General features: G+C 41.7%; 1 protein-coding gene across 1 annotated transcript in view; it reads left to right on the forward strand.

The window, feature by feature from the left end:
- The window catches only part of SLC22A23 (solute carrier family 22 member 23), a 137,484-nt gene that overhangs the window by 103,375 nt on the left and 7,757 nt on the right, over nt 1-26,352 (forward strand). Inside the window, exons 4-9 of the mRNA XM_069730725.1 lie at nt 18,809-18,977; nt 19,402-19,529; nt 20,419-20,521; nt 23,017-23,249; nt 24,952-24,984; nt 25,115-25,238. Of these exons, the coding sequence (XP_069586826.1) occupies nt 18,809-18,977; nt 19,402-19,529; nt 20,419-20,521; nt 23,017-23,249; nt 24,952-24,984; nt 25,115-25,238 (790 nt within the window). The remainder of the gene's footprint in view (nt 1-18,808; nt 18,978-19,401; nt 19,530-20,418; nt 20,522-23,016; nt 23,250-24,951; nt 24,985-25,114; nt 25,239-26,352) is intronic.

The raw sequence follows: 26,352 nt of genomic DNA on the forward strand, positions 1-26,352 counted from the left end.
GGGTCCGCAGCAGTTTCCATAGCGTTTACAGTAACATGTAAACCCTATGGAAACCGCAAACCGCTGTGCACATGCTGCGGGAAAAACCGCGCGGGAACGCAGCGGTTTACAACCCGCAGCATGTCACTTCTTTGTGCAGAATCGCTGCGATTCTGCACCCATAGGAATACATTGAACCGCTTACTTCCCGCATGGGGCTGTGCCCACGTTGCGGGAAGTAAGCGGATAATGTGCGGGTGGTACCCGGGGTGGAGGAGAGGAGACTCTCCTCCAGGCCCTGGGAACCATATTTGGGGTTAAAAAATAAAAAATCTGGTTATACTCACCCTCTGATGTCCGGAGCTCCTGGGCGCTGCAGTCGGCCGTCCGGTCAGAGTTGCTGTGCGACCAGGACCTGCGGTGACGTCGCGGTCACATGACCGTGACGTCACGAAGGGTCCTTCTCCCACAGCATCTTAGGAACCGGACCGCCGGGTGCAGCGCCCAGGAGATCCGGACATCAGAGGGTGAGTATAACCAATTTTTATTATTTTTAACATTACTATTGATGCTGCATATTGCTGCATATGCAGCATCAATAGTATAGGCGGAAACCCGCAGCGGAAAACGCGGAACAAACCGCGATAAATCTGCAGGGAGAACCGCAGTTGTTTTGCCCTGCAGATTTATCAAATCCGCTGCGGGAGAACCCGCAGGGACCCGACGCAAGGTGTGAACATAGCCTAAAATGTGGTTTTTATTTGTTGGTTTTGTTTCGAAGCATACAAAGCTTCATCGGGACAAATCACAAAAATGAATTTCCCCACTAAAGCCACTTCTGCAGTTATTGAGTGTATGGATAAATGATCTAGCAGGCGCCAACCACCAAACACCGGTATATTGTATCTTCTGTAGTACACAGGATACGTATAGTCTAATACATCATTCAGTGCCCAAAAGAGAGTAGGGGAAGAGGACGGAGAAGGAAGGATGCACCATTGTTCCTACATCCTCAGAGGCTTAGTCCTGTGTAATGAATGGCTCTCTTATACCAATCTATAGAAGCTGTAGAAATCTGCATCAGTCGGGAAGGGGAGATTTCCTGGCTTGCAGGATGAGGCAGTGGCATGTCGCAGATCTGTGACTTAATTTGTACCATGTTTCAGGAAGTCTCCTCTACAGTTCAAAGGTATTAATTACGAGTGTCCCATCACAAACGTCAGATGGAAAGCCTCCGAGCAGATTCCAATGAGCTGCAGCCTATTCTGGGAATGTAATATTCCCCTCACAAGCTGATAACATGCTATGTTAAGTTTGATTTGTATAAGGAGGTCTATGAAATTAAGGATTTACTAAGACAGCCTAGAGCAGTTTATTTTTAGGTACGAGTAAATTATGGAAATAACCTATGGAAGCCAAATAAGTGTGAATGTGTTGCACAATAGAACAATAGTTCTATGGGCAACATAATTAAAACAAAACATGCGTTAATTTATATGGAGACCTTAATGGGTATTGATGGTGAGAGTGGTTGTCTAAAAAAAAAAAAAATCTAAATTTCACCCATGGCTTAGTAAAAAAGTTCAAAAAATATCTAAATAACCAAGTAAGTTGTACTTGTCTACCGGCACTTATTGGTATCAAGTCGACACTTTACCGACGTGGTTAGGTGTCTTCAGCAGTGCATCCTCCGTGACATCAGTAATAAGAGGCTGCCGCGATCAGGTGTCTTCACCAATGATCCATGGGTCCCAGCAGTCCTGCCGCCACTTTGAACTATTGTGCAAATCATAAGGAAGGTTGTTGGAAGCCGGCCATCGTTGAGGCTCAGGGGGGTGTAGGAGCAGGGAATTCTGTTATGAACAAACGTAGTAATCCAGAGTCCAAAAATATTGACTCCAGCAACTTAAAATGCGAAAACTTTATTGAAACATAATAAAAGTGGGTTCCATATTCTAGGTCTAGGATAAAAATGGGAATGCGTTTCGAATGCACTCCGGTGTTCTTTGTCTGAGCATTAAAAAAAAAAAAGACTCAGAGTACATTTGAAACACATTGCCATTATTATCTTATAATATGGATCCCAATGTTATCATTTTTCAATAAAGAGTCATATTTTAAGGTGCTAGTCTATTGTTTTGCACTTTGAACTGTGACAACATCCTGCTGTTGTATAGAGACCATAGCGAAGCCTGCGCTGAGACCCAGTAAGTACCAGTATAGGAGTACTGCTTTAATTTAGCCTGTACAACCCATTGTCATGGCATTGTGTGAAGCTCTAGAGAAGATGGTGGTCCTTATTGACAACTGCACACGTCGGTCAGATCCATCTCATGACTGACACCAAAACACAGGGCAAGTTCCAAATGACTTTGGCGGGTTCGGCTGGGATGTCCTTTCTTTTACCAAAATACAGCTATTTTTGTTCTGTAAAAAAGAATGAATCTGTGATGGATTCCGGAATCTTTAGCCTTTAGTCCCAGTGAAGTTGCGTAGGTTGTGCCAAGACTACATAGTAATCCAACAGACTGCAAGCTGATAGCTGCTTAGAAATCGACCAGAAGAGGGGAACACACCGCCCCGTCCTTGGGCACAGTGCTTGACACCGGTGTCATTGAATTGAAATGTTTCAGATGTATTGTTACGGGTTGATGAAAGGCCACAGCTGGACGGGCTGCTTGCTGGGTGTTAATAGTGTTCCTGATCCTGGCACTGAGGAGTATGAATGGGGCATTGAGGTCGACCATCTTTTCCCATGCTCACAGACTGGGGTGCAGACCTTTGTCACCTTAACTTCATTTTCTTTTTCTTTTTAATAGTTTATTGAATCAAATTCAAACTCTGTATTTTTTTAATGCCATGAGATTCTGCATGGTAGCAAGTGCTCATCTTTGACTCATGAATGACGAGTTCCTGCGGCGGCTGTCAATCACTGGCTCCAAGGTTGTTTCTTCTTCATCAGAGGCCATGGCTGGGAATTAGTTACACGCATTCATTGTCTGCTTGGGATTCAGTTGCTGATTGTTTTGTGAGTTTCTGTCCAGAGAAACGGAGAAAGCTGCCAGAGGAAACTAAGCGGAGCTCAGGGCAGCTGCATAAAAGCATGTCTTGCCTTTTTTTTTTTTCAATACAAGTGTTAAAAAAAAAAAAAAAAAAGCTATAAAATAAAATTCTTTCTGTATACATTTTTTGACAGGTTCAAACATATCCAAGATCTGCATTACTTTGCACTCCAGCAGCCAGATACGTCTGTTCTTTATATTTGGAATAAAAGAAAAACAAGTTTTGGGTGCACCCAGATTAAAGGGATTTTTTGGATGTCAATATTGACAGGCCATCAATATTAGTGGTTGGAGGGTCAGTCTCCTGGCATCTACACCCATCAGCTGGCTCAGTGAGCGCAGCCCATCCGATGACTGGTTGAGCACAGTGACATTTTGTTGTTTGCCAGGCACAGATCTGTACTTTTTTTTTTTTTAGCTGCTGTGCTTGGTATATAAGTTTCATTCATTTGAAAGAGACTGAGCTGAAGAGAACTGCAGTACCAGCCATGGCCACTACAAGACAAACGGCGCTGTGTGTGATAAGCGGGAAAAAATGTTTACTTGCACAGTGTCGCTACCCCTTTAACAAACTGATGGGGTGATGTATGTTAGATCTGCCACCCCAAGCTAACATATATAGACAGTCTTAAAGGGAAACTGTCACTAGGTTTTCTCAATATAAAAGGCAGGGCAAAGTACTGTAATGCGCATGCGTCGACTTTACTTCCGTGTCATAAGCGCTCTCCGTCCTCTCCTCGCGCATTACAGTGATTTGCTCTAACCTGGGCAGGGTAGATCACAATACGTCAGCGCACGAGCCCGATTGGGGGCACTGTGTGGAGGATGTAGGACGCGTCATCCTCGTGAAGCGAGCAGGACGCCACCAATTGCAGCAAGAAAGGAGGCGCCAAAGCAAAACCAGCAATGCCCATCAATCCCGGCCGCACCGTACGAGGGATAATTAAAGGTCTTTTTTTGCACTGTGCAGACTGGATTTGGGACTTCCATGTAGCTTACTAGAATACAGTAAAAGAGGCCTTAAAGGTGGTGGACATACTTTTATGTTGGGAAAACCTGGTGCCAGGTTCCCTTTAGGACAGACCATTGATGGTAAAGTCTTGGAAAATTCGTCCAAGACGTCTAAAAGAATTTTCTGTTCAGCCTCCATGTGTAGTACAGTTTTCTATTTCGTCATTTATATAGAAAAATGAAGAGAAATGTTTCTGTTAACATCTCCATCAGCTGGCATCAGTTAGATTCTGTCCCACCATAAGGCTATGTTCACGCATTGCGGTTTTTTTAATGCAAATTAATAGCTGTTTTTTACATTACCAGCAAACGCTATGAGATTTCCGAAATCTGATGCACATATATTGTTTTGTTTCTAGACTGAGTTGAAAAACTGCTGTTTTTAAAAACTGCAGGGTGTCACTACTTTCAGCGTTTCTGCAGCGTTTTTTCAGCCATAGGAAGCAATGAGCAACCACACAAACGCAGGTTTCAGGTTTTGCTGAATTTTTCGTGCAGAAAATTCGGGAACAACGGGCGCTAAACTGTATCATCAAGAAAAACGCAGCAAAACCTGCTTTTTTTTAAAGCCGCTTCTTTACTGCTAAGAGAGCTGGTTTTGCCAGCAGAAAAAAAAAATGCAGCAAAAACGCAACATGTGAACACAGCTTAACCCCTTCCCGACCTGTGACACAGCGTATGCGTCATGAAAGTCGGTGCCAATCCGACCTGTGACGCATATGCTGTGTCACAGGATGATCGCGTCCCTGCAGATCGGGTGAAAGGGTTAACTCCCATTTCACCCGATCTGCAGGGACAGGGGGAGTGGTAGTTTAGCCCGGGGGGGGGGTGGCTTCACCCCCCCGTGGCTACGATCGCTCTGATTGGCAGTTTCACTTTCAACAGCCAATCAGAGCGATTTGTAATATTTCACCTAAAAAACTGGTGAAATATTACAATCCAGCCATGGCCGATGCTGCAATATCATCGGCCATGGCTGGAAACACTAATGTGCCCCCACCCCACCCCACCGATCACCCCCCCAGCCCCCCGATCTGTGGTCCGCTCCCCTCCGTCCTGTGCTCCGCTCCCCCGTCCTCCTGTCCGCTCCCCCCATGCTCCAATCACACCCCTCGTGCTCCAATCAACCCCCCCCCCGCACTCCGATCACCCCCCCGCACAGCGATCCCCCCCATGCTCCGATCCACCCCCCTGCACAGCGATCCCCCACCCCGTGCTCCAATCCCTCACCCCGTGTTCCGATCCACCCCCCCCCGTGCTCCAATCCACCCCCCCGTGTTCCGATCCACCCCCCGTGCTCCGACGCCCCCCCGTGCCCTGATCTCCCCCCTTATACTTACCGATCCTGCCAGGGTCCGTCCGTCTTCTTTCCTGGGCGCCGCCATCTTCCAAAATGGCGGGCGCATGTGCAGTGCGCCCGCCGAATCTGCTGGCCGGCAGATTCGTTCCAAAGTGAGTTTTGATCACTGAGATAGGTTATATCTCAGTGATCAAAATAAAAAAATAGTAAATGACCCCCCCCCTTGTCACCCCCATAGGTAGGGACAATAAAAAAAAATAAAGAATTTTTTTTTTTTGTTCCACTAATGTTGGGGTAAGAACTAGGGTTAGGGTTAGGAATGTGCACAGTTGTAAAACCGCTGCGGAATCCGCAGAAAGAAGTGACATGCTGCGGAATGTAAACCGCTGCGTTTCCGTGCAGTTTTTCTGCAGCATGTGTACAGCGATTTTTGTTTCCCATAGGTTTACGTTGAACTGTAAACTCATGGGAAACTGCTGCGGATCCGCAGCGTTTTCCGCAGCGTGTGCACATACCTTTAGAATTAGGCTATGTGCACATGGTGCGGATTTGGCTGCGGATCCGCAGCAGTGTTCCATCAGGTTTACAGTACCATGTAAACATATGGAAAACCAAATCCGCTGTGCCCATGGTGCGGAAAATACCACGCGGAAACGCTGTGTTGTATTTTCCGCAGCATGTCAATTCTTTGTGCGGATTCCGCAGCGTTTTACACCTGTTCCTCAATAGGAATCCGCAGGTGAAATCCGCACAAAAAACACTGGCAATCCGCGGTAAATCCGCAGGTAAAACGCAGTGCCTTTTACCCGCGGATTTTTCAAAAATGGTGCTGAAAAATCTCATACGAATCCGCAACGTTGGCACATAGCCTTAGGGTTAGGGTTGGAATTAGGGTTGTGGTTAGGGGTGTGTTGGGGTTAGGGTTGTGGTTAGGGGTGTGTTAGGGTTGTGATTAGGGTTATGGCTACAGTTGGGATTAGGGTTAGGGGTGTGTTGGGGTTAGTGTTGGAGGTAGAATTGAGGGGTTTCCACTGTTTAGGCACATCAGGGGGTCTCCAAACGCAACATGGCGCCACCATTGATTCCAGCCAATCTTTTATTCAAAAGGTCAAATGGTGCTCCCTCACTTCCGAGCCCCGACGTGCGCCCAAACAGTGGTTTACCCCCACATATGGGGTACCAGCATACTCAGGACAAACTGCGCAACAATTATTGGGGTCCAATTTCTCCTGTTACCCTTGAGAAAATAAAAAATTGCTTGCTAAAACATCATTTTTGAGGAAAGAAAAATTATTTTTTATTTTCACGGCTCTGCGTTGTAAACGTCTGTGAAGCACTTGGGGGTTCAAAGTTCTCACCACATATCTAGATAAGTTCCTTTGGGGGTCTAGTTTCCAAAATGGGGTCACTTGTGGGGGGTTTCTACTGTTTAGGCACACCAGGGGCTCTGCAAACGCAACGTAACGCCCGCAGACCATTCCATCAAAGTCTGCATTTCAAAAGTCACTACTTCCCTTCTGAGCCCCGACGTGTGCCCAAACAGTGGTTTACCCCCACACATGGGGTATCAGCGTACTCAGGAGAAACTGGACAACAACTTTTGTTGTCCAATTTCTCCTGTAACCCTTGGGAAAATAAAAAATTCTGGGCTAAAAAAATTTTTGAGGAAAGAAAACGTATTTATTATTTTCACGGCTCTGCGTTATAAACTACTGTGAAGCACTTGGGGGTTCAAAGTGCTCACCTCACATCTAGATAAGTTCCTTGGAGGGTCTAGTTTCCAAAATGGGGTCACTTGTGGGGGGTTTCTACTGTTTAGCCACATCAGGGGCTCTGCAAACGCAACGTGACGCCCGCAGAGCATTCCATCAAAGTCTGCATTTCAAAAGTCACTACTTCACTTCCGAGCCCCAGCATGTGCCTAAACAGTGGTTTACCCCCACATATGGGGTATCAGCGTACTCAGGAGAAACTGGACAACAACTTTTGGGGTCAAATTTCTCCTGTTACCCTTGGGAAAATAAAAAATTGCGGGCTAAAAAATCATTTTTGAGAAAAGAATTTTTTTTTTTTTATTTTCATGGCTCTGCGTTATAAACTTCTGTGAAGCACCTGGGGGTTCAAAATGCTCACCACACATCTAGATTAGTTCCTTTGGGGGTCTAGTTTCCAAAATGGGGTCATTTGTGGGGGATCTCCAATGTTTAGGCACACAAGGGCTCTCCAAACGCGACATGGTGTCCGCTAATGATTGGAGCTAATTTTCCATTTAAAAAGCCAAATGGCGTGCCTTCCCTTCTGAGCCCTGCCGTGCGCCCAAACAGTGGTTTACCCCCACATATGGGGTATCTGCGTACTCAGGACAAACTGGACAACAACATTTGTGGTCCAATTTCTCCTATTACCATTGGCAAAATAGGAAATTCCAGGCTAAAAAATCATTTTTGAGAAAAGAAAAATTATTTTTGATTTTCATGGCTCTGCATTATAAACTTCTGTGAAGCACCTGGGGGTTTAAAGGGCTCACTAGGCATCTAGATAAGTTCCTTGGGGGGTCCAGTTTCAAAAATGGGGTCACTTGTGGGGGAGCTCCAATGTTTAGGCACACAGGGTCTCTCCAAACGCGACATGGTGTCCGCTAACGATGGAGATAATTTTTCATTCAAAAAGTCAAATGGCGCTCCTTCCCTCCCGAGCCTTACCATGTGCCCAAACAGTGGTTTACCCCCACATGTGAGGTATCGGTGTACTCGGGAGAAATTGCCCAACAAATTTTAGGATCCATTTTATCCTGTTGTCCATGTGAAAATGAAAAAATTGAGGCTAAAAGAATTTTTTTGTGAAAAAAAAGTACTTTTTCATTTTTACGGATCAATTTGTGAAGCACCTGGGGGTTTAAATGGCTCACTAGGCATCTAGATAAGTTCCTTGGGGGGTCCAGTTTCCAAAATGGGGTCACTTGTGGGGGAGCTCCAATTTTTAGGCACACAGGGTCTCTCCAAACGTGACATGGTGTCCGCTAAAGAGTGCAGCCAATTTTTCATTCAAAAAGTCAAATGGCGCTCCTTCCCTTCCAAGCCCTGCCGTGCGCCCAAACAGTGGTTTACCCCCACATATGAGGTATCAGCGTACTCAGGACAAATTTGACAACAACTTTCGTTGTTCAGTTTCTCCTTTTACCATTGGGAAAATAAAGAAATTGTTGCTGAAAAATCATTTTTGTGACTAAAAAGTTAAATGTTCATTTTTTCCTTCCATGTTGCTTCTGCTGCTGTGAAGCACCTGAAGGGTTAATAAACTTCTGGGATGTGGTTTTGTGCACCTTGAGGGGTGCAGTTTTTAGAATGGTATCACTTTTGGGTATTTTCAGCCATATAGACCCCTCAAACTGACTTCAAATGTGAGGTGGTCCCTAAAAAAAAATGGTTTTGTAAATTTCGTTGTAAAAATGAGAAATCGCTGGTCAAATTTTAACCCTTATAACTTCCTAGCAAAAAAAAATTTTGTTTCCAAAATTGTGCTGATGTAAAGTAGACTTGTGGGAAATGTTATTTATTAACTATTTTGTGTCCCATAACTCTCTGGTTTAACAGAATAAAAATTCAAAATGTGAAAATTGCAAAATTTTCAAAATTTTCGCCAAATTTCCGTTTTTATCACAAATAAACACAGAATTTATTGACCTAAATTTACCACTAACACGAAGCCCAATATGTCACGAAAAAATAATCTCAGAACCGCTAGGATCCATTGAAGCATTCCTGAGTTATTACCTCATAAAGGGACACTGGTCAGAATTGCAAAAAACGGCAAGGTCTTTAAGGTCAAAATAGGCTGGGTCATGAAGGGGTTAATGGTCCAACCTGCCATACTATGCTATACTGTAGATAGGTTCTGCTAAAATTTCAGAAATCTAGACCTTTACAAGAGGATAAGGGTATTTTCCACAAGAGAAAGATGTAAATAATCACTTATGCAAGGATTTCATCTTGAAGTAACTTTTATTTTCATTATAAATTGCTAATTATTCCTTAAGTTAACAGATTCCATGCTGTTAATTACGAGGAGCAATAACGATGTCTAAGCTTGTCAGCGGAGTTGTTTTCAAAGTAGAGTAGTTGTCTGCATGTTATATGAAGGCAAAGGCTGAATGAGTGATAGAACAAGATCTAGTCTATGACATGGTATCGATATATCAGCGTGTGTTTTTTAGTATAAGGTGTTTGTGTCTCATATCCCAATTTGTGCCCATTATGACTTTTTCACCAGTTTTCCCCTCTGCAGGCTCTATCTACAATTTACATTTTTTATGACTTGGTGGGTTGAGACCAGCTGTTATGACGTCTCCCATGCACAAAAACAGAGGGCTTCTGACGTCTTTCTCTGTTTTGCACTTATTCAGAAGTCACATAAGCAGCATGGAGATTGATTATACAACAGTGCTGAGCTGTGTAGCTGTGAATCCAGCTCGGAAAGATGCTTAATTCCTCATTAACTGCAGTACAATTTGCCTGTTTCTGCCTCTTCATATCTGCTCACTCTTTCCTCATTACTCTTTGCCATAAAAGAGCTGTAACTTGGCACCTCACTTTTCTGATTGGATGGTAAGACTAGGAGGAAGGGAAGAGGCGGTGCAGTGATAAAAATATGTTACAAAGTTTTTTGTATTTACCTATATCATTGATTTATGTAGTTTGTTGAAATGACCAGGACTATTTAAAGAGGACCCGCCACTTTCTCAAATTGAGTTAAATACCTTGTAAAAATCCATAAACTTCCCTCGAGTCTGCCGCTTTTTTCTGTTTTGTGCTGCATCACTCCATTACAGAGATTTTCACATTAGATGTTTTTGGAGACCAGTATGTGAAATTTCTTCTTGCAGTCAAACTGAGCGTTTTTTCAGTCTTTTCTGGTAGGATGTGCTTGTACTCCTTCCTCTGAAATACTGCCAGTCACAACCCAGCAGCATCCGAGACTGCTAGTTCGGCTGCCGACTTATGATTGGCAGTGTCTTTCACCACATTTCCCCAGAGAAGACTTTTACTGCCAAGTTGAACGACAAATGGAGATCTCACCTATTGTGCTTCAAAAGCAACAAATCTTTGCAATGGAACAGCACAAAAATGGAGAAAAGCGTGAGTATCACTGGAGCATAGGGATTTTTACAAGGTATTTAACTATTTTATTGTTTTTTTCTTTGTTGGATCAAGCGACAGATCCTCTTTTTAATGTTTTGTTTTTGTTTAGTTTTTGGTTACTATGGGCAACAAAACAGTTTTTATTTTTAGACCGTTTTAATTAATGTGCCGATTGTCTGAACAACCACTTTAATTGCATAATGGTCTTTAGAAGCTTATTGGAATAGTACAAAAAAGATATAAGAAAGTATTTCTAATAAGAAATAGCCTTTGCTGCCTTTTAAACTGGGTCTCATTACCGTATATTCTACTGTAGTTGAGTTTTGTGACTTTCCTAAGTTATATATGAAATGTTGTTAGTGCATTTTTCTGTTCCTTTTCTACAGATTTTAAGGCAGAAAAAGTCAGCTGTTTTTTTGGGGAATATATTTAGGAAGTGTTGTGGTGGTTTTTTTTTGTTTGTTTTTTTTTTTTACTTTTTTTTTTTCTTTTTTCTGCGAAATCCTGTTTTTTATCCGGTTTACACGAACATTTTCCTTAGTTCTGTTTCTTATTTTTTAAAACCCATCCAGAAGAAAAGAGAGACTTAAAGGGACACTGTCACCTGAATTTGGAGGGAACAATCTTCAGCCATGGAGGCGGGGTTTTTGGGTGTTTGATTCACCCTTTCCTTACCCGCTGGCTGCATGCTGGCTGCAATATTGGATTGAAGTTCATTCTCTGTCCTCCATAGTACACGCCTGCGCAAGGCAGGATTACCTTGTGCAGGCATGTACTACGGAGGACAGAGAATGAACTTCAATCCAATATTGCAGCCAGCGGGTAAGGAAAGGGTGAATCAAACACCCGAAAACCCCGCCTCCATGGCTGAAGATTGTTCCCTCCAAATTCAGGTGACAGTGTCCCTTTAAAGGGAATCTGTCAGCAGGTTTTGCTACTTCATCTGAAAGCAGCACGATATAGAGAAAGGGACCCTGATTCTAAGGATGTGTCACTTGGGTTACTGGGTACAGCCGTTCTGACACAATCAGAGCTATTCTATTTAGCAATGCAGCTCACCCTCACCTCAGCTCTCTAAGTACATTGTCTATTGACAGTGAGCTGCTTATCACAGAAGGGGTGGAGTCTGACCTGGAGGCAAGTTCTCCTGTAGGCCGGACAATGATAAACACAAGGTGATAAAACCTTCAGTGTCAGTAAACAATACAGCTGACACATTGTTGAATTTTGTGTTGTAGCCCCTATCTCGTGCTGTCCTCTGATAACAGCAAAATCCAGCTGACAGATCCGTAAAATATGCATGTAACTGAGCAGGCATGGTTAGATCTGTTATCTCAATTTCTGTTCCTGTAGGAACCCTGTTCCTTCCATAGGGTTGCTGTTAATGTTGCTGTCATCCTGTAGTCATTGCTTGAGAAAGCCTACATGGTGGGATTAGAGTCTCACAAGTCCCTGCTCCCTACTTACCGTACCTACCCCAAGTATTCTGCATTGTAGAAGTGGTTTGTGTAATAGTTTTTTTTGTTTTCTGTGTTCAATTCTACATCCATAAATCCATACAGATGCTGATTTAGTAAATGTTCCAGAATCTCAGATAGGTAATATGATGAATAAGAAATAAGTTCCCAAATGTTGGTGTCTGTAAACCTGATTAGCCTGCGGAAAGTGACAGTGTATGAGACGGCCTGTGGATCTGAGCCCACCGACTCGCTCTAATGACTTTACAATGCGGGATCTGTATTTATCTTGGGAATGGAGCAGGTGCCTGGTGCAGACACGAGCAGGGAAGAAGCTTTTCTTGGTACAAGATGATAGAACACAGCAAGACTTGTTCAACAGGACATTCTCCATTTCCTCAGATGAACCTTCAAATTGTCTTGGAAATGCTTAACACATTTCTAATGAGCTGATATAAAGCCGGGCTGTGCCAACTGCGCTGACACGGTCGGCATCCACACATTTCTTCTATGAACTGCATTTTCTATCGCTTTTTATCACATATATGATAATTAAATATAGGCATGACTAACCTTGCTGTCGCTCCATTGCGATTGTGTGATGTTAAAATGACACCAATGATTTCGCTGTTAAAAGTTGTATTTTTTTTCTAGTTCGTTTTTATTTATTTTGTTCCTTTTTTTTACATTTGATTTCACAATTCTCTTGCAAGTATCTTTAGCCTCAATTTTCTAATTTACCATAAACTAATGAATGTCCTTTGTCCTCCCTGATCCTTTCAACAGGCAATATGTTGACACTAATTGACACTTAATCACACAATTAATTCAATCTTCATTTACTTAGCACATTCGCAAAATCCATACTGGTGCTTCACTCCGCCAAAGGACTTTTTTTTTTTTTTTTTCAGTACATGCTAGTGGGGGAAGAGCAAAAAAGTCAAATCATATATACATACTGTATAATGATACACATTTGCCAGTATAATGCTCACAGTACCAGGTCAGTGAGCTATTCGCAAGTGAAATCCTCATTTTGCTTACTATTCATATGCCTCATATTTGTCTAATGGACGAAGCCCGCTACATTTTTATCTATATCTGATCTTGTCCAGTCATTACTTTTAGTCAAGTCTTCAGCCGATAATTTGGTTTAAGGGGAATCTGTCACCAGTTTTATGCTGCCTTACAAGTCAATACAGTAAAGGACACGGTAATGTCTGTATCGTGAGCATGAGTCAGAATAATTGATGGCCCGGGGACACTATTATTGTTCAATACAGTGAAGGATTTGTGTAGGACTGATTTTCCAGAAAGCAAATTTACTGATCATGAAGTCTAATATCAGCCATACCCATTAAATGGCTGTTGGCTGGTCGTTTAGCCAGAAGCCATTGCGTCCCGCTGACTCATACTCAGGAGCGCTCGCTCAGCCGAACACTCCCGCGTTCTCTATAAGAGTGCCTTCGCCAGGCAGTCTCCAGGAGACCATATGACTTGTAGTTCGAAATCAGTCATGCCAGCTCGATATTTTCCATGACAATATATTGTCTAGGACTCCCATACTCCTTATTTAATCAATATCAGCAGGTTTGGCCGACATTAGTATGTGTATGGGGGTTGGCTTAAGACTGTAAAATATCAGTGCTTAGGTAAAGAATATTCTAGAAATCAGTTGAATTTCCCACTGACGTCCAGCGGAATAATTGTTGATGAGGCCAATGATTAACTACCTACATAACAGAATTAAAATCTCAAGTAATTTTTTTAAATTATTTTATAACATTACCCATCTTCAGGCCAATGTTATATTTGACGGAAAAGCCCTTTAAATCCAATTTCACACTTCTTTAATGGTAAAATAAAGAAGTGGGCCCAGTGGGATAGTTTGTTGGGGTTACAGTGGGTAACATACCCTAGGATTAACCCCTTAGTGACGGAGCCAAATTTTTAAAATCTGACCAGTGTCACTTTATGTGGTAATAACTCTGCAACGCTTCAACAAATCCCAATGATTTTGATTGTTTTTTCATGACACATTATACTTTGTGATAATGGTAAATTTAGGTCAATATGTTTTGTGTTTATTTATAAAAAAAATATCCAAAATTTTAGAAAAATGTTAAAAAATTGCAATTTTTGAAATTTGAATGTTTATCCCTTTAATCCAGATAGTCATACCACAGCAAACCATTAATAAATAACATTTCCCTCATGTCGGCTTTACATCAGCACCATTTGTGAAATGTTATTTTATTTTGTTAGCATTTTAGGAGGTTTAAAAATGTAGCAGCAATTTTTCATTTTTTCAAGGAAATTTACTAAATTTATTTTTTTAGGGACTTATCCATGTTTGAAGTGACTTTAGGGGTCTCATATATTGGGAAACCCCCAAACGTGATACCATTTTAAAAACAGCACCCCCTGACATATTGAAAACTGCAGTGAGGTAGTTTATTAACCCTTCAGATGCTTTACAGTAATTAATGCAAAGTGTTATGACAGAAATGAAAATGTGTATTTTTACCACCTAAATGTCGCTAACTTCTGAACAGATTGCTATAGCTGTCAGACTCTAAGGCCGCTATTTGGTCATGAATTGCCATGGCAAACATCAGGACCACACAATCATGATCTGAGGGCACCAATTGGGACAAAGAAGAAGCCCCCACACTCTGTTAACCATATATAATGATGTAGTCACTATTGACAGCAGCATCTAAGGGGTTAAACAGATTTGAACGGTGCAAACACGGATCGTAGCTGATATAGCAAGTTGTCAGCTATAGTGTACAGCCGACAGCTGCTGGATTGTCACCTGTATGGAGATTCTATTCTCTTATATCTGAGGTCAGTTAAAAGACGTATTGGCTGTCATTAAGGGGTTAAAAAGGCTCATCTTATAGTATTGTGCAATCATATCCTAGTGTTGTGCCTATCAGGTAGAATCGGTGCAGCCTGATGCCCCAGTCTTGATCCAACAAGTTGTTGGGAAAGTGGAGATTTTAGGGTGTAAATAATCAAGGGTAGCAGATTAAGGAGTACAATTGGATAAACAAGTAGCTTTCATTTACTGACTTAGATACAGCATAATTCAAAGCTGTTTTACTTAAGTACAGAGAAACCTTTATCTGTACTAGAGAACGTTCCTCCATAGCTTCTGGCATTTTCACAACTGTTTAGGGCAATTCTGTAAAAATTGGTGGAGCTGGGGAAGAGCAGGGCGGTGCCCATTTCTAAATTTCATGGAAAGTGGCCGCATTTCTGGCGAGGCGCTTCATATCACTGATACGATGTGCCAAATTCATTAAGAGCGTGCACCTCTTAATGAATTTGGTGCGTCTTATTCCTTCACGCCTGTCGTTAAGACTGTCAAATGAAACGCCAGTGTTAATCGGGGCCATAACTTTGGATTATTTGCATTTTTAAAATGCACATCAACTTAGATTCGTCTAACAACTAATAGGTTTCACACTTTCTAGATTCATGGTCCAAGTATGGACCGTGATGTCCAGATCGGCTGTGGGTCTCCTGCCCCGAACTCAACCATCTCATATATATCACTGAAGCTGTTGAGTTCCGGTATGGAGACCATAGCCAGTCCAGCCATTGAATTCTATGCTCAGACCTTGAATGTCAAGCGCGTGAAACAAGCCTAAAGCTTTACTGCCTATTTTTGGGGAAGCTTGTGAACCTTCCCAAGCATGGTGGCTATATTGTACCCATTTATGGGGAAATGCTTTCCTAGAACATGCACACAGCTCCCAACTTCTATGTGGGCTGTAAAATAGCACATGCGTTTACTTAGTGTTTCCCTTCTTCTTGCAGTGAATGTGTTCAGAGAACAACCTTCTTGGATTCCGTTTTGCTGTTGCTGACATAATGGCCACACTGCCATACAAAAGTGATGTAGCCATTTTTAATTCAGAGTTGCATTGTCAACTTAAAGAAGCACTCCTCCCATCAAAAATGTTCTCCCCTTAATATACTGTAGTGCAGTGATCACCTTATATAGCACTGTGTGCTTACAATTGCTCATTTTGCCTTGCTACCCAGATAATTCTTATTTTTTCCATAAGGTCTATATCACATGATTAAAAACTGACTAGCTGAATCCTTCTAAGCTCTATGTAGAAACAGGAGGTCAATTTTGTCTGCACATGTCATGAATCACTGCAAAAGTCTATGATGAGGGTAGGAGCGGAGCAGCTAGGTCAAAAGTAGAAGAGAGGAATGATTTCTGCTGGGACAAGAGACTTCCTGTTACTACATAGAGCAGAGAAAAGAAGAATTATCTGGGTAGAAAGGCAAAATGAGCAATTGCAAGTACATAGTGCTATATAATATGATGACTGCAATATATCAGTAGGATGAAAACTTTCATGGGAATAGTGCTTCTTTAAAGATTTATGACTGGTGAATGATTTTTCCCTCTTAGAATGAGTCGGTGATGTGCTATCTAGCATTGGAGTAATAAGACAGAAATGAACTTATGCTGCTTCCTTTTATCTAAACGTGAATCAATTTTAATGTGAAAGATTGGAATGTTCTGATCGGAGTCTTTAGTTGCTTCGCTCCACGTTCCTATAAGGATTACGAGATTGCATGTCATTCTTTATGTTCCATTTTCTCAATAGTGACATTTATGTAGGAACTACGGTAATATAAATTATCTTAATGCAGAGGATAAGTCAGAAGGATTCCTGGGGGATGCTCTCTAGTACAAATCTCCTGTACATCATCACAGGTGATCGACAGTACATAGAAAGGATTGGACCATGTCTACTTTGGGCACAAAATAATCCCAGATCAGGTTACAACAACCAGAATCTGAACTATTGCCTACCCTGGGTAGTTCTCGTCCATTTTCAATCCTGTAGGGAAAAGACATTTTCAATGGGGATCCTAATATCTCGTCAGAATCTATTGGAATTGTTTCATCTCACAATTCGAGGTAAAATTGTATTAAGTGTCTTCCTAATTAGCAAGCATCTGATTTTCGTTAAGCGTTCATTAGTGCTACCCACTGTATGTTTACACTGCAACACAATTTTGGAGGATGTTGATGAGATTTTCCAAAAGCTTTTGAGTGGAGTGCAACTTGGGTGTTCAGGCATGGCAGTAATATCCAATTTACGGGAAATTACGCTCTAGTAGTATGTGTTGGGGAATACTGTGTCAGAAGCTATGACTACATATCGGGTATGTTTCATATTGTATAGATCGTCTCTTGTAAATGAAGCATGTTGTCCGCACAGAGTCCAGAATTCTGTCATCTGAAATGGAATCAATAGAAGATGCGTAATGAATTGACAATCGATCTTTTGGGGTTGTTTTTCTCAACCTGGTTTCATTTAATGATGCCTGGAATTTATTTAAAAAAAAAAGTACAGCAATGAAACCTGAAGGTGTGTTGCCGTTGGGGAACATTATGGCTCTTTGATCTTCAGTAGACATTTGTGGCAACTAGGTATATATTGCAATTTGGTGGTAAGTCAGTTACCTCTATGAATTTCCCTTCCTTAATAGGATCCTTGTGAGTGACCTTTTATGGAGGCCTGATTTCTAGGTAACTGAAAGAAACTTAGGCTAACGCTGAACTAAGGCTATATTCACACTTAGCGGTTTTTACCGCGGAACCGCCGCGATTTTGATGCTGCGGGTCCGCAGCAGTTTCCATAGCGTTTACAGTAACATGTAAACCCTATGGAAACCGCAAACCGCTGTGCACATGCTGCGGGAAAAACCGCACGGGAACGCAGCGGTTTACAACCCGCAGCATGTCACTTCTTTGTGCAGAATCGCTGCGATTCTGCACCCATAGGAATACATTGAACCGCTTACTTCCCGCATGGGGCTGTGCCCACGTTGCGGGAAGTAAGCGGATAATGTGCGGGTGGTACCCGGGGTGGAGGAGAGGAGACTCTCCTCCAGGCCCTGTGAACCATATTTGGGGTTAAAAAATAAAAAATCTGGTTATACTCATCCTCTGATGTCCGGAGCTCCTGGGCGCTGCACGCGGCCGTCCGGTCAGAGTTGCTGTGCGACCAGGACCTGCGGTGACGTCGCGGTCACATGACCGTGACGTAACGAAGGGTCCTTCTCCCACAGCATCTTTGGAACCGGACCGCCGGGTGCAGCGCCCAGGAGATCCGGACATCAGAGGGTGAGTATAACCAATTTTTATTATTTTTAACATTACTATTGATGCTGCATATGCAGCATCAATAGTATAGGCGGAAACCCGCAGCGGAAAACGCGGAACAAACCGCGATAAATCTGCAGGGAGAACCGCAGTTGTTTTGCCCTGCAGATTTATCAAATCCGCTGCGGGAGAACCCGCAGGGACCCGACGCAAGGTGTGAACATAGCCTTAGTGTTACCGGAGCTAAGCTAAACCTCCGACTCCTCAATTTCCCTGACTTCCGACTGCCCAGCATTGCCCCATTACTGAGCATGTGCATAAAGAGCAGCACAGGTAACTCTACTTTTGACAGCATTGCAGAAATAGGGCATCGTCATAAGGTAGATGCCCATCTATCATATATTTATGGCACACCCTGTAGAAGATGGGAAAAACCCTTGAATTGGTTATACTACATTACTATTGTCAATTAGTTTCTAATTGCATTAAAATAACTTTTTAATGCAATTAAAACCAGATTAAGATAACTTTTTATGTCCTCGGGCAGCTCTTGTAATACAAGGCTTGTTCTGTTGGAGACAATAATGGATGGAGAAAAAAGTGACTATTACCCATATTTTCCAGGAATACTAATCATATTAATGCTGATCATACTTGTATACACAAATGGTAAGTCTCTGTAAAGAAAATTCTGATAGACCCGTTTTCTATTTCAGGGATAGAACTTTGCCCTCCGGGACACAGGTTCATGATTACAATGGTGGCCAGTTTCATTGGAATGGCAGGACAATTTCTTCTGCCAGGGTTGGCAGCTCTCTGTAGAGACTGGCAGATCCTCCAGGCTGTCATAATCTGCCCTTTTATTCTGATGCTATCCTACTGGTAGTAAGTATATACATCCTTTATATGAGTTGGGCATGGGAGATACACAAACTTTAAGACTGCATACACATCGCTGCTTTTCTTTCCTTTTTTTTTTCTTTCCTTATTTTTTTCTTTCATTTTTTTCCTTTTTTTTTCTTTCCTTTTTTTTTTCTTTTTACAATTTACAATAAAAAAATGAGAAGGGATTAAAAATAAGAACTTTCTAAGTATCGGGTTATTCCCTATAACACTACACTGTATGCGTCCCTTTATACCATGGCTTATTTCGCCCACAAGTGCTAAATATCCCAAAGCAACTCCATGTTCAAAGTTACAATCAAAGTGAGCCTGGTGTAACTTTTTGTAGCACTGGTCAGCTTTGTTTTCTGTATATGTATATAGAAACTTATAAAATGTGCCGTCTATGGTTGTCATTTGCCTACAGCATCTTTCCCGAATCTTTGAGGTGGTTAATGGCCACAATGCAGTTTGATGCTTCCAAGAAGCAAATTCTTCAGACTATTCACAAGAACAGAGTGAACACAGAAAGCGACAACAAAGGAGTAATGCAAGGTAAGAATTGTGCACCTCAAATGTTACGCTGCCTGCCACCGATATATTTTTTTTCTTTAAATAAGTTTCGATTATTGCTTATCAGGCCGTTTTATTTTATTGTAAGTCACCCTCTGATGGCGGACACCTTGACCATCCCTTCGAAAGGGGTGACAGCTCCTTCTGTCATTACCATAACATGGTCACACAAAACCCATTCATACCAATAATAAAAAGACAATTCAAATTGTTGGAATAAATGGCCGTGAAGCTTATTTTTGGTTACACTAAGACTCAATAATATAATAAATCAATAAATTACTTGGATAAAATTGTCAAAACACCAATAAACCAACCCACCCATAGAATGGGCAATTTTCCGACAAATAAACCATCACGACAGTAGGAATAATAAATAAAGGGAGAGTGGGATCTTCTTTTCTTCATATATCCGGCGGAATGGGTAAAGAACCACCAAGTAGGGCTTTTTAAAAAGACCGCCAAAGTAATCAACCAATAGCAAACCATTAAAAAGGCGCCAATATAGCCAGTCAGAACCGGTTTGAACTGCTCCTGAGGTAATCAGAGCTGACTCACTGACCTTTGTTTGACCTTTTATAAACAAAAACAGCTGAAGTAAAAACCCATAGAATAACATGGAGGCTATTCAGGGTTTATGTAGCCATGAGACCCCCACCTTATTTTCTAGCGTATTTGGGTGGGTGGGCTAGCATTCTCCAAGCAGTTGTACCTCATGTTCTCCCAAAGAGGCAAAGAACAAGAACACAGTGCTTCTAGCATGGGCAGATGATAGTGGAACGATCCGCCATGAGGATTTCCAGAACAGAGCCAGGTCTTGGATATTCGGAAGGATATATGAATGTTAGATTAATTTGTGTCTACTTTACAGAATTGGAAAGGGAGCTCGCAAGAAGACCGAAGAAAGTTTGTATTGTGAAAGTCGTGGGAACCAGGAACCTGTGGAAGAATATACTCGTCCTTTGTGTTAATTCGTAAGTCGACCTATAATGTGTAGCGTTATCACGATGCCCCAATGTTTGTGAATGCTGCATCCTCATATGTTGTGTGCTCTGTGGCGGATACACCAAAGAACCGAAGAGCTGTACAATCTATGATAAAGAGTAGAGATGAGTGAATATTTCAATATTCGGATTACGATTGCCGTATTTTCAATAATCACCTACTGTCGCCGAATACCATTGGAGTCAATGGGAATACAGATGAGCGAATATGTTCAGAAACGATCGTCAAACATAAATTCCCCACCGATAAGGTACAAATATGGCAAATTCGGAATCTGCAATCGTTTTCCTAACAAATTCTCTCATAATTACTAATGAGTGCAGGAGGGGATCCTGTAAAATTCTATTGAAATAAAGATAATGTGGCCAATCCCTATAAATGACCGCTGGAGATACATCCAGAAGATGCAATTTTATGACCCTGCTAGACAGAACTTTGCCAGTGAGGTTCCGCACAGTTACCAGCCAATTGGTCCGCCTCATCCGCAGACATGTTCAGCAGGAGAACTGTAAGCATCCATGAAGTGGTTGTACAGTGCAGAAAAATGATTTTTCAGACTCACTGGATCACAGTTCCTGTTTTTGCACTTGCACAGAAGAAGCTGAATAGTCAGGCACAAAACATTTGAACAAAGTTATTGCCACATCTCGTACCATTCCTTTTATTTGAGACCTCAGTGTAAGAGCAAGAAATAAGGCATCACTAGTAAAATTAACGCACACAGTGTGTCTGACCTGGTGTACCTTCCAGATTCCCTACTACACCATGATCACACAAGTAAGAGTTCAATCAGCATCTTCAAAAGTGGTTTCCTAGAGTCCCAACATGTATACAGTGGGGAAAATAAGTATTTGATACACTGCTGATTTTGCAAGTTTTACCCACCTACAAAACATAGAGAGGTCTGTAATTTTTACAGGTCTTGCTTGGAGCCCGAGAAAGCAGAAGACTGACAGTCATCTTGTGTTTCTTCCGTTTTCTAATAATTCTAATAAACAGTTGTTGCTTTCTCTCCAAGCTGCTTGCCTATTCTCCTGTAGCCCATCACAGCCTTGTGCAGGTTTACAATTTTGTCCCTGGTTTCCTTAGCTCTTTGGTCTTGGCCATGGTGCAGAGGTTGGAGTGTGAGGGTGAGTGGACTGGTGTCTTTTATACAGGTAACGAGTTCAGACAGGTGCAATAAATACAGGTAATGAGTGCAGAGTAGGAGGGCTTCTTAAAGAAAAAGTAACAGGTCTGTGACAGCCAGAATTTTCCCCACTGTATGTAGAACTCTGGTACCTGCTAGCCCTACAAGCATGGTAACAAACAGATGGAGCGCAGGCCGCGGTAGATGGTGTAATAATCCCAATAACAGCGTTTTTTTAACTACATGTAGCATCTAAACTCGGCTACATCTTCTAATGTATCTTGCAGTCTAAGGAATACAGAACATCCTTTTGGGTACAAATATTGTTTAACATACTATTATTTTAGCAGTATTTTTTTCTTACTTTTTTGTACTGCATATCACAAGTAATCCTCACTTTGTCATTTGGTGTAACATATAAAATAACATTGTGTTATATTGCATTTCATACTTTTTATACTGTGTATTGACCAATCAAAAGTACATCCAAACTTTTCTATGGAAAGTCTGTCAAGTACTGTATGTAATTACAAATGGGAAAAAAACTCTAAATGGGTTGTCTCCAATTTTCAGTTGATTATCTAGCAAAGGCCATCAATGTAAAATCATTGGGACTCCCACCTAGTTATACTCATGTAGATATTTGTCTTGGTTTAAAATGAATCTGTCAGCAGGTTTTTGCTACCTCATCTGAGAGCAGTGTAATGTAGGAAAAAAGACCCTTAATCCAACGATGTATCACTTAGATTACTGAGTGCAGCAGTTGTGACACAGAGCTCTGTATGTACATATATAGTCTATTGACAGTGAGCTGCTTATCGAGGCAGAGTCAGACCAGGAGGCAAGCGAATAGCTAGTCACAGCAATGATAATGTCCTTGTGATTAAAACCTTCACTGTAAGTAAACCGCACACAGCTTGATAAGTGACCAATCGCTGAATTCTGTGTTTTAAACCACCATCTCTTGGTATCCTCAGATGACATAGCAAAAACCTGCTGACAGAGTCCCTTTTAAAGATTGGGAAACTCTAGTATTCTGCATATCCACAGGTAAGTAGCACAGAAATAAAACCTTGCACTCTTCTGAGCCAAGTAGGCCTCCCTCACCAGCTCTGACTTCTTTTAGAAGAAAGGTGCTGTGGAGCGCATGGAGTAATCGTAGCTGGCCAGTTAGGTCTTCTTTGAGGGCCTTTTATTATTCTTGTCACTGGTGTAACACATAAAAGGAGAATGGTTATAATATGATGGTCTATAATATCTTGGTAATGTGTTGACTTTTCTGAGATGCCGACGTGATTTTTTTTTTTTATTGTGTCCTTGTGTAATCATTTCCAGCTTGACCGGATATGGGATACACCACTGTTTTGCTAAAAGTCTGATGGACCCTGAAGTCAATATGAACATCATGCACAACTTCTATGCCAACTACTTTGCCATGGCAGGAATTACATTAGCATCGTGTCTGGCAATGTGTCCTGTTGTCGGATTTTTGGGACGGAGGGGAGGGTTGCTCCTGTTCATGATACTAACCGCTTTGGCATCACTTCTTCAGCTTGGTCTTCTGAATTGTAAGTAGTTATTTATGTGACCGTATCATCTGCTTTATTAGTGTACTAGACGTGACTGACTTTGGCTCTCTCATAGAGAACACAGGAGCACTCTCCAAGAGAGCACTCATTGTATGGGATAGATGGTCAACATCACTACTGGCCAAACCATAATTCGGCCAACAGCCATCTAATGTGAATAGCAGAACTTAAGTCTTATTCCACCGGTGGCATTGAAAGATACATATAGCATGATAGGTGTCCTTATATGCCAAATTTAAAGAATTTGCATTGGACCTAGCAGCGAATAGTAGCATTTTTGTCTATGATAAAAAAAATCATTGTACATCTGTGCATTTGCACACTACACCAAAGAAACCATAAAGGGTTTTCTCACGAACAAACCACACTTTTAATAAATAAATCTTGGAATAATAAGTTCCACAATAGGATGTGTTTAAAAAAAAAAAAAGTTCCTGTTCTGAGATGATATAAATGTTTTGCTGCTATGTACTGACTTATTTGCCATTTCTGACCATGCAGCAACATGGTCGCTACATAGCACATCTCCTGGCCAGGGAAGGAAGCCTAAGTGAATTTATTGACCACATAGCATAGGCTCGCAGCTGCTTCATTCTGTGAGCCCCTGCTGTGTTGTCAGTATATTCGTTTATGCACTACTAATCCTAATGAGTTATTCCTATAATCAACATTTATAACATCTCCACACTTGCTCAGGAGTTTACATAAAGCCTATAGAAATTAACAAACAAAGCCATTCACGTACATAGTCACCTCTTTATTTGTGACTCTGATACATCAGCTCGTGTGCCAGGAGCGGTTCGCCCCATTTCTAGAAATGTCTGATTGAAGCAACACCTCAACATAGTCTAGATTTACCATTAATGTGTAGTATTCATTGCTTCTTAGCCATAAATTGGGAGTATTCAAGGATTTTTATGCCTCATTCACACATCGGCTGTTTTTTGTTTCTTTAGATTTTAAGAAAATGTTAATTAATATTAATCTTGATCAGTATTTATCAGATTTTCATCCGCTTTTTTATGGTCCATTTTTACTATTATTTTAACGTTGCCTCTGCAGCATGAGTATAGCGCTGGAACTTTGAAAATACCTGGATCCAGCCATTAAATTTTAACCAACAAAAAGTTGCTCAAACATGTTACTGCTTTTGGAGTTTTTACATCGGTCCCTGCTCGGACAGATTTTTGAAAAGTGGGCACAACTGTGAGCCATGGTCAAATGCACGCCACAGATTTATAATAATTTACACAACGAATTACGAAGCATTGTATGCAAGCCCTCGGCTGACGTCCATTTCTGCATTATGTGCACCTTACTCCATCGCTCCTAAGACTGGCGTATAGAACATTGGTCTTAATGAATCTGCGCCTTGGAGTTTATTCGGAGACTGTAGGTTTGTTGCAGAAATGTCCACGACTGTATAATCTATTTCACGTGTATGTATCTGATCTGCAGCATCGGCTTGGATTCCCGTGAACCCCGTTTAGATAAATTGGACAGACCGTACAGATTAGCGAGCTTGTACATAGATATGTTGGGGTCCAACACATTGATATTTCTGTGTTTACCCTGAAACAAATTAACTTTCTGTGTTGTATTGTGCAATGTACCTAGGGAAATGAGATCACGTTCATTTTCTTCTCTATTTCCTTTTCCCTCCTCTGCCGTTTGGGAATAGTGATTGGAAAATACGCGCAGCGTCCTGACATGGGTAAGATCTCATTCACTAGTCTTTATTTTGTAGTATATAATGTTGAAGACACATTGGACAGATTTGTACTAGTTGTCTTTAAATTGCCTTGAATATGTTAATTATGATGTTGTGCTTGATATGTTTTAAGGTATGAGTGAAACGGTGAAGAATAAATTCTCAGTCATCTTCTCCATTATCGGGATGTTCTCCTCTCATGCAGTTGGCAGTTTAAGTGTGTTTTTCTGCGCTGAAATCACCCCCACCGTGATCAGGTACATACTTTACTTCTACCTACATTGCGATCGTGTCACTGCTGCTTCTGTTAGTCTTCACTCATCTCTGGGCATCCGGTTACTGAATTCTCCCATCTTTCTCTGATGCCAGACTCACTCTTAGGGCTTGTTTCCACTTGCGAGATATACGTCCGCGTCTCGCATGTGGAAACGAAGCTCTGGCGCCGGCACTGTGGAGCGGAGCGTGCGGCCGCATAGCAACACATGCAGCCGCACGCTCCGCTCCGGAGTGCCGGCACCAGAGCTTCGTTTCCACATGCGAGACACGGACGTGTTCCTCGCAAGTGAAAACAAGCCCTAACTATAATTATGCGTTACTTATATAGCGCTGTCATATTCTGCAGTGCCTTACATAGAGTAGCATGTAAACGTTTGGGCACCCCTGGTCAAAATTCCCTAGGAATTTTTCAAAATCTTTTCAGGGTAAAAAAAAGCTTAAAAAAACCCTCCTGGTATGAACAGTAAAGTGTATTTGCCATAGAAATGAATTATAATAGGTTTTTTTAAGCGAGATTTTGAACAGTTTCCTCTCCAACACGCCTTAAAAAAAACAAACTCAGTGTGAACACACCCCAATGTCTATATTGGATTTTTTTCATAACTTGACAGCATGGACTGATGTTTGCTTCAGTTTTTGGGGATGAAGTGCTTAGGAGGGTATGTTTTCATGGGGGAATGTTGTTTCTGTTTTTATGCAACGGCCAGACATGAGCCATTTTTTTTTTCAAGCATACGTTGGAAATACTGCAATGTGTTTTCCATTAAAATCAATGATTGGCTTATGCAGGATATTTGAAGTAGGTTTTAATGTGAATTTTGGTGCAGAATCCCCTCCAGAATCCACAACAATAACCTCCCTAAGTTTATATGCTCATGTTGTCTTTTTCAGGCGGATTTTGCTGAGAAGCGCCCCATAAAGTGAACAGCATGCACAGCAATGTTAAAGCAACATTGCTGTGCACATGTTCTGGAAACCCTGAAGTGGTAAAACCTGTGACATGCTCATGCGACATGCTCTGAAACTGCCGATCCTCCATACGTACCACTCTATGGTGAAAGAGATGATGGTGAAGCTGCCAGCGTTTTCCTGAAG

The sequence above is a fragment of the Ranitomeya imitator genome, chromosome 6 (assembly GCF_032444005.1).
Source record: "Ranitomeya imitator isolate aRanImi1 chromosome 6, aRanImi1.pri, whole genome shotgun sequence".
Classification (NCBI taxonomy): Eukaryota; Metazoa; Chordata; class Amphibia; order Anura; family Dendrobatidae; genus Ranitomeya; species Ranitomeya imitator.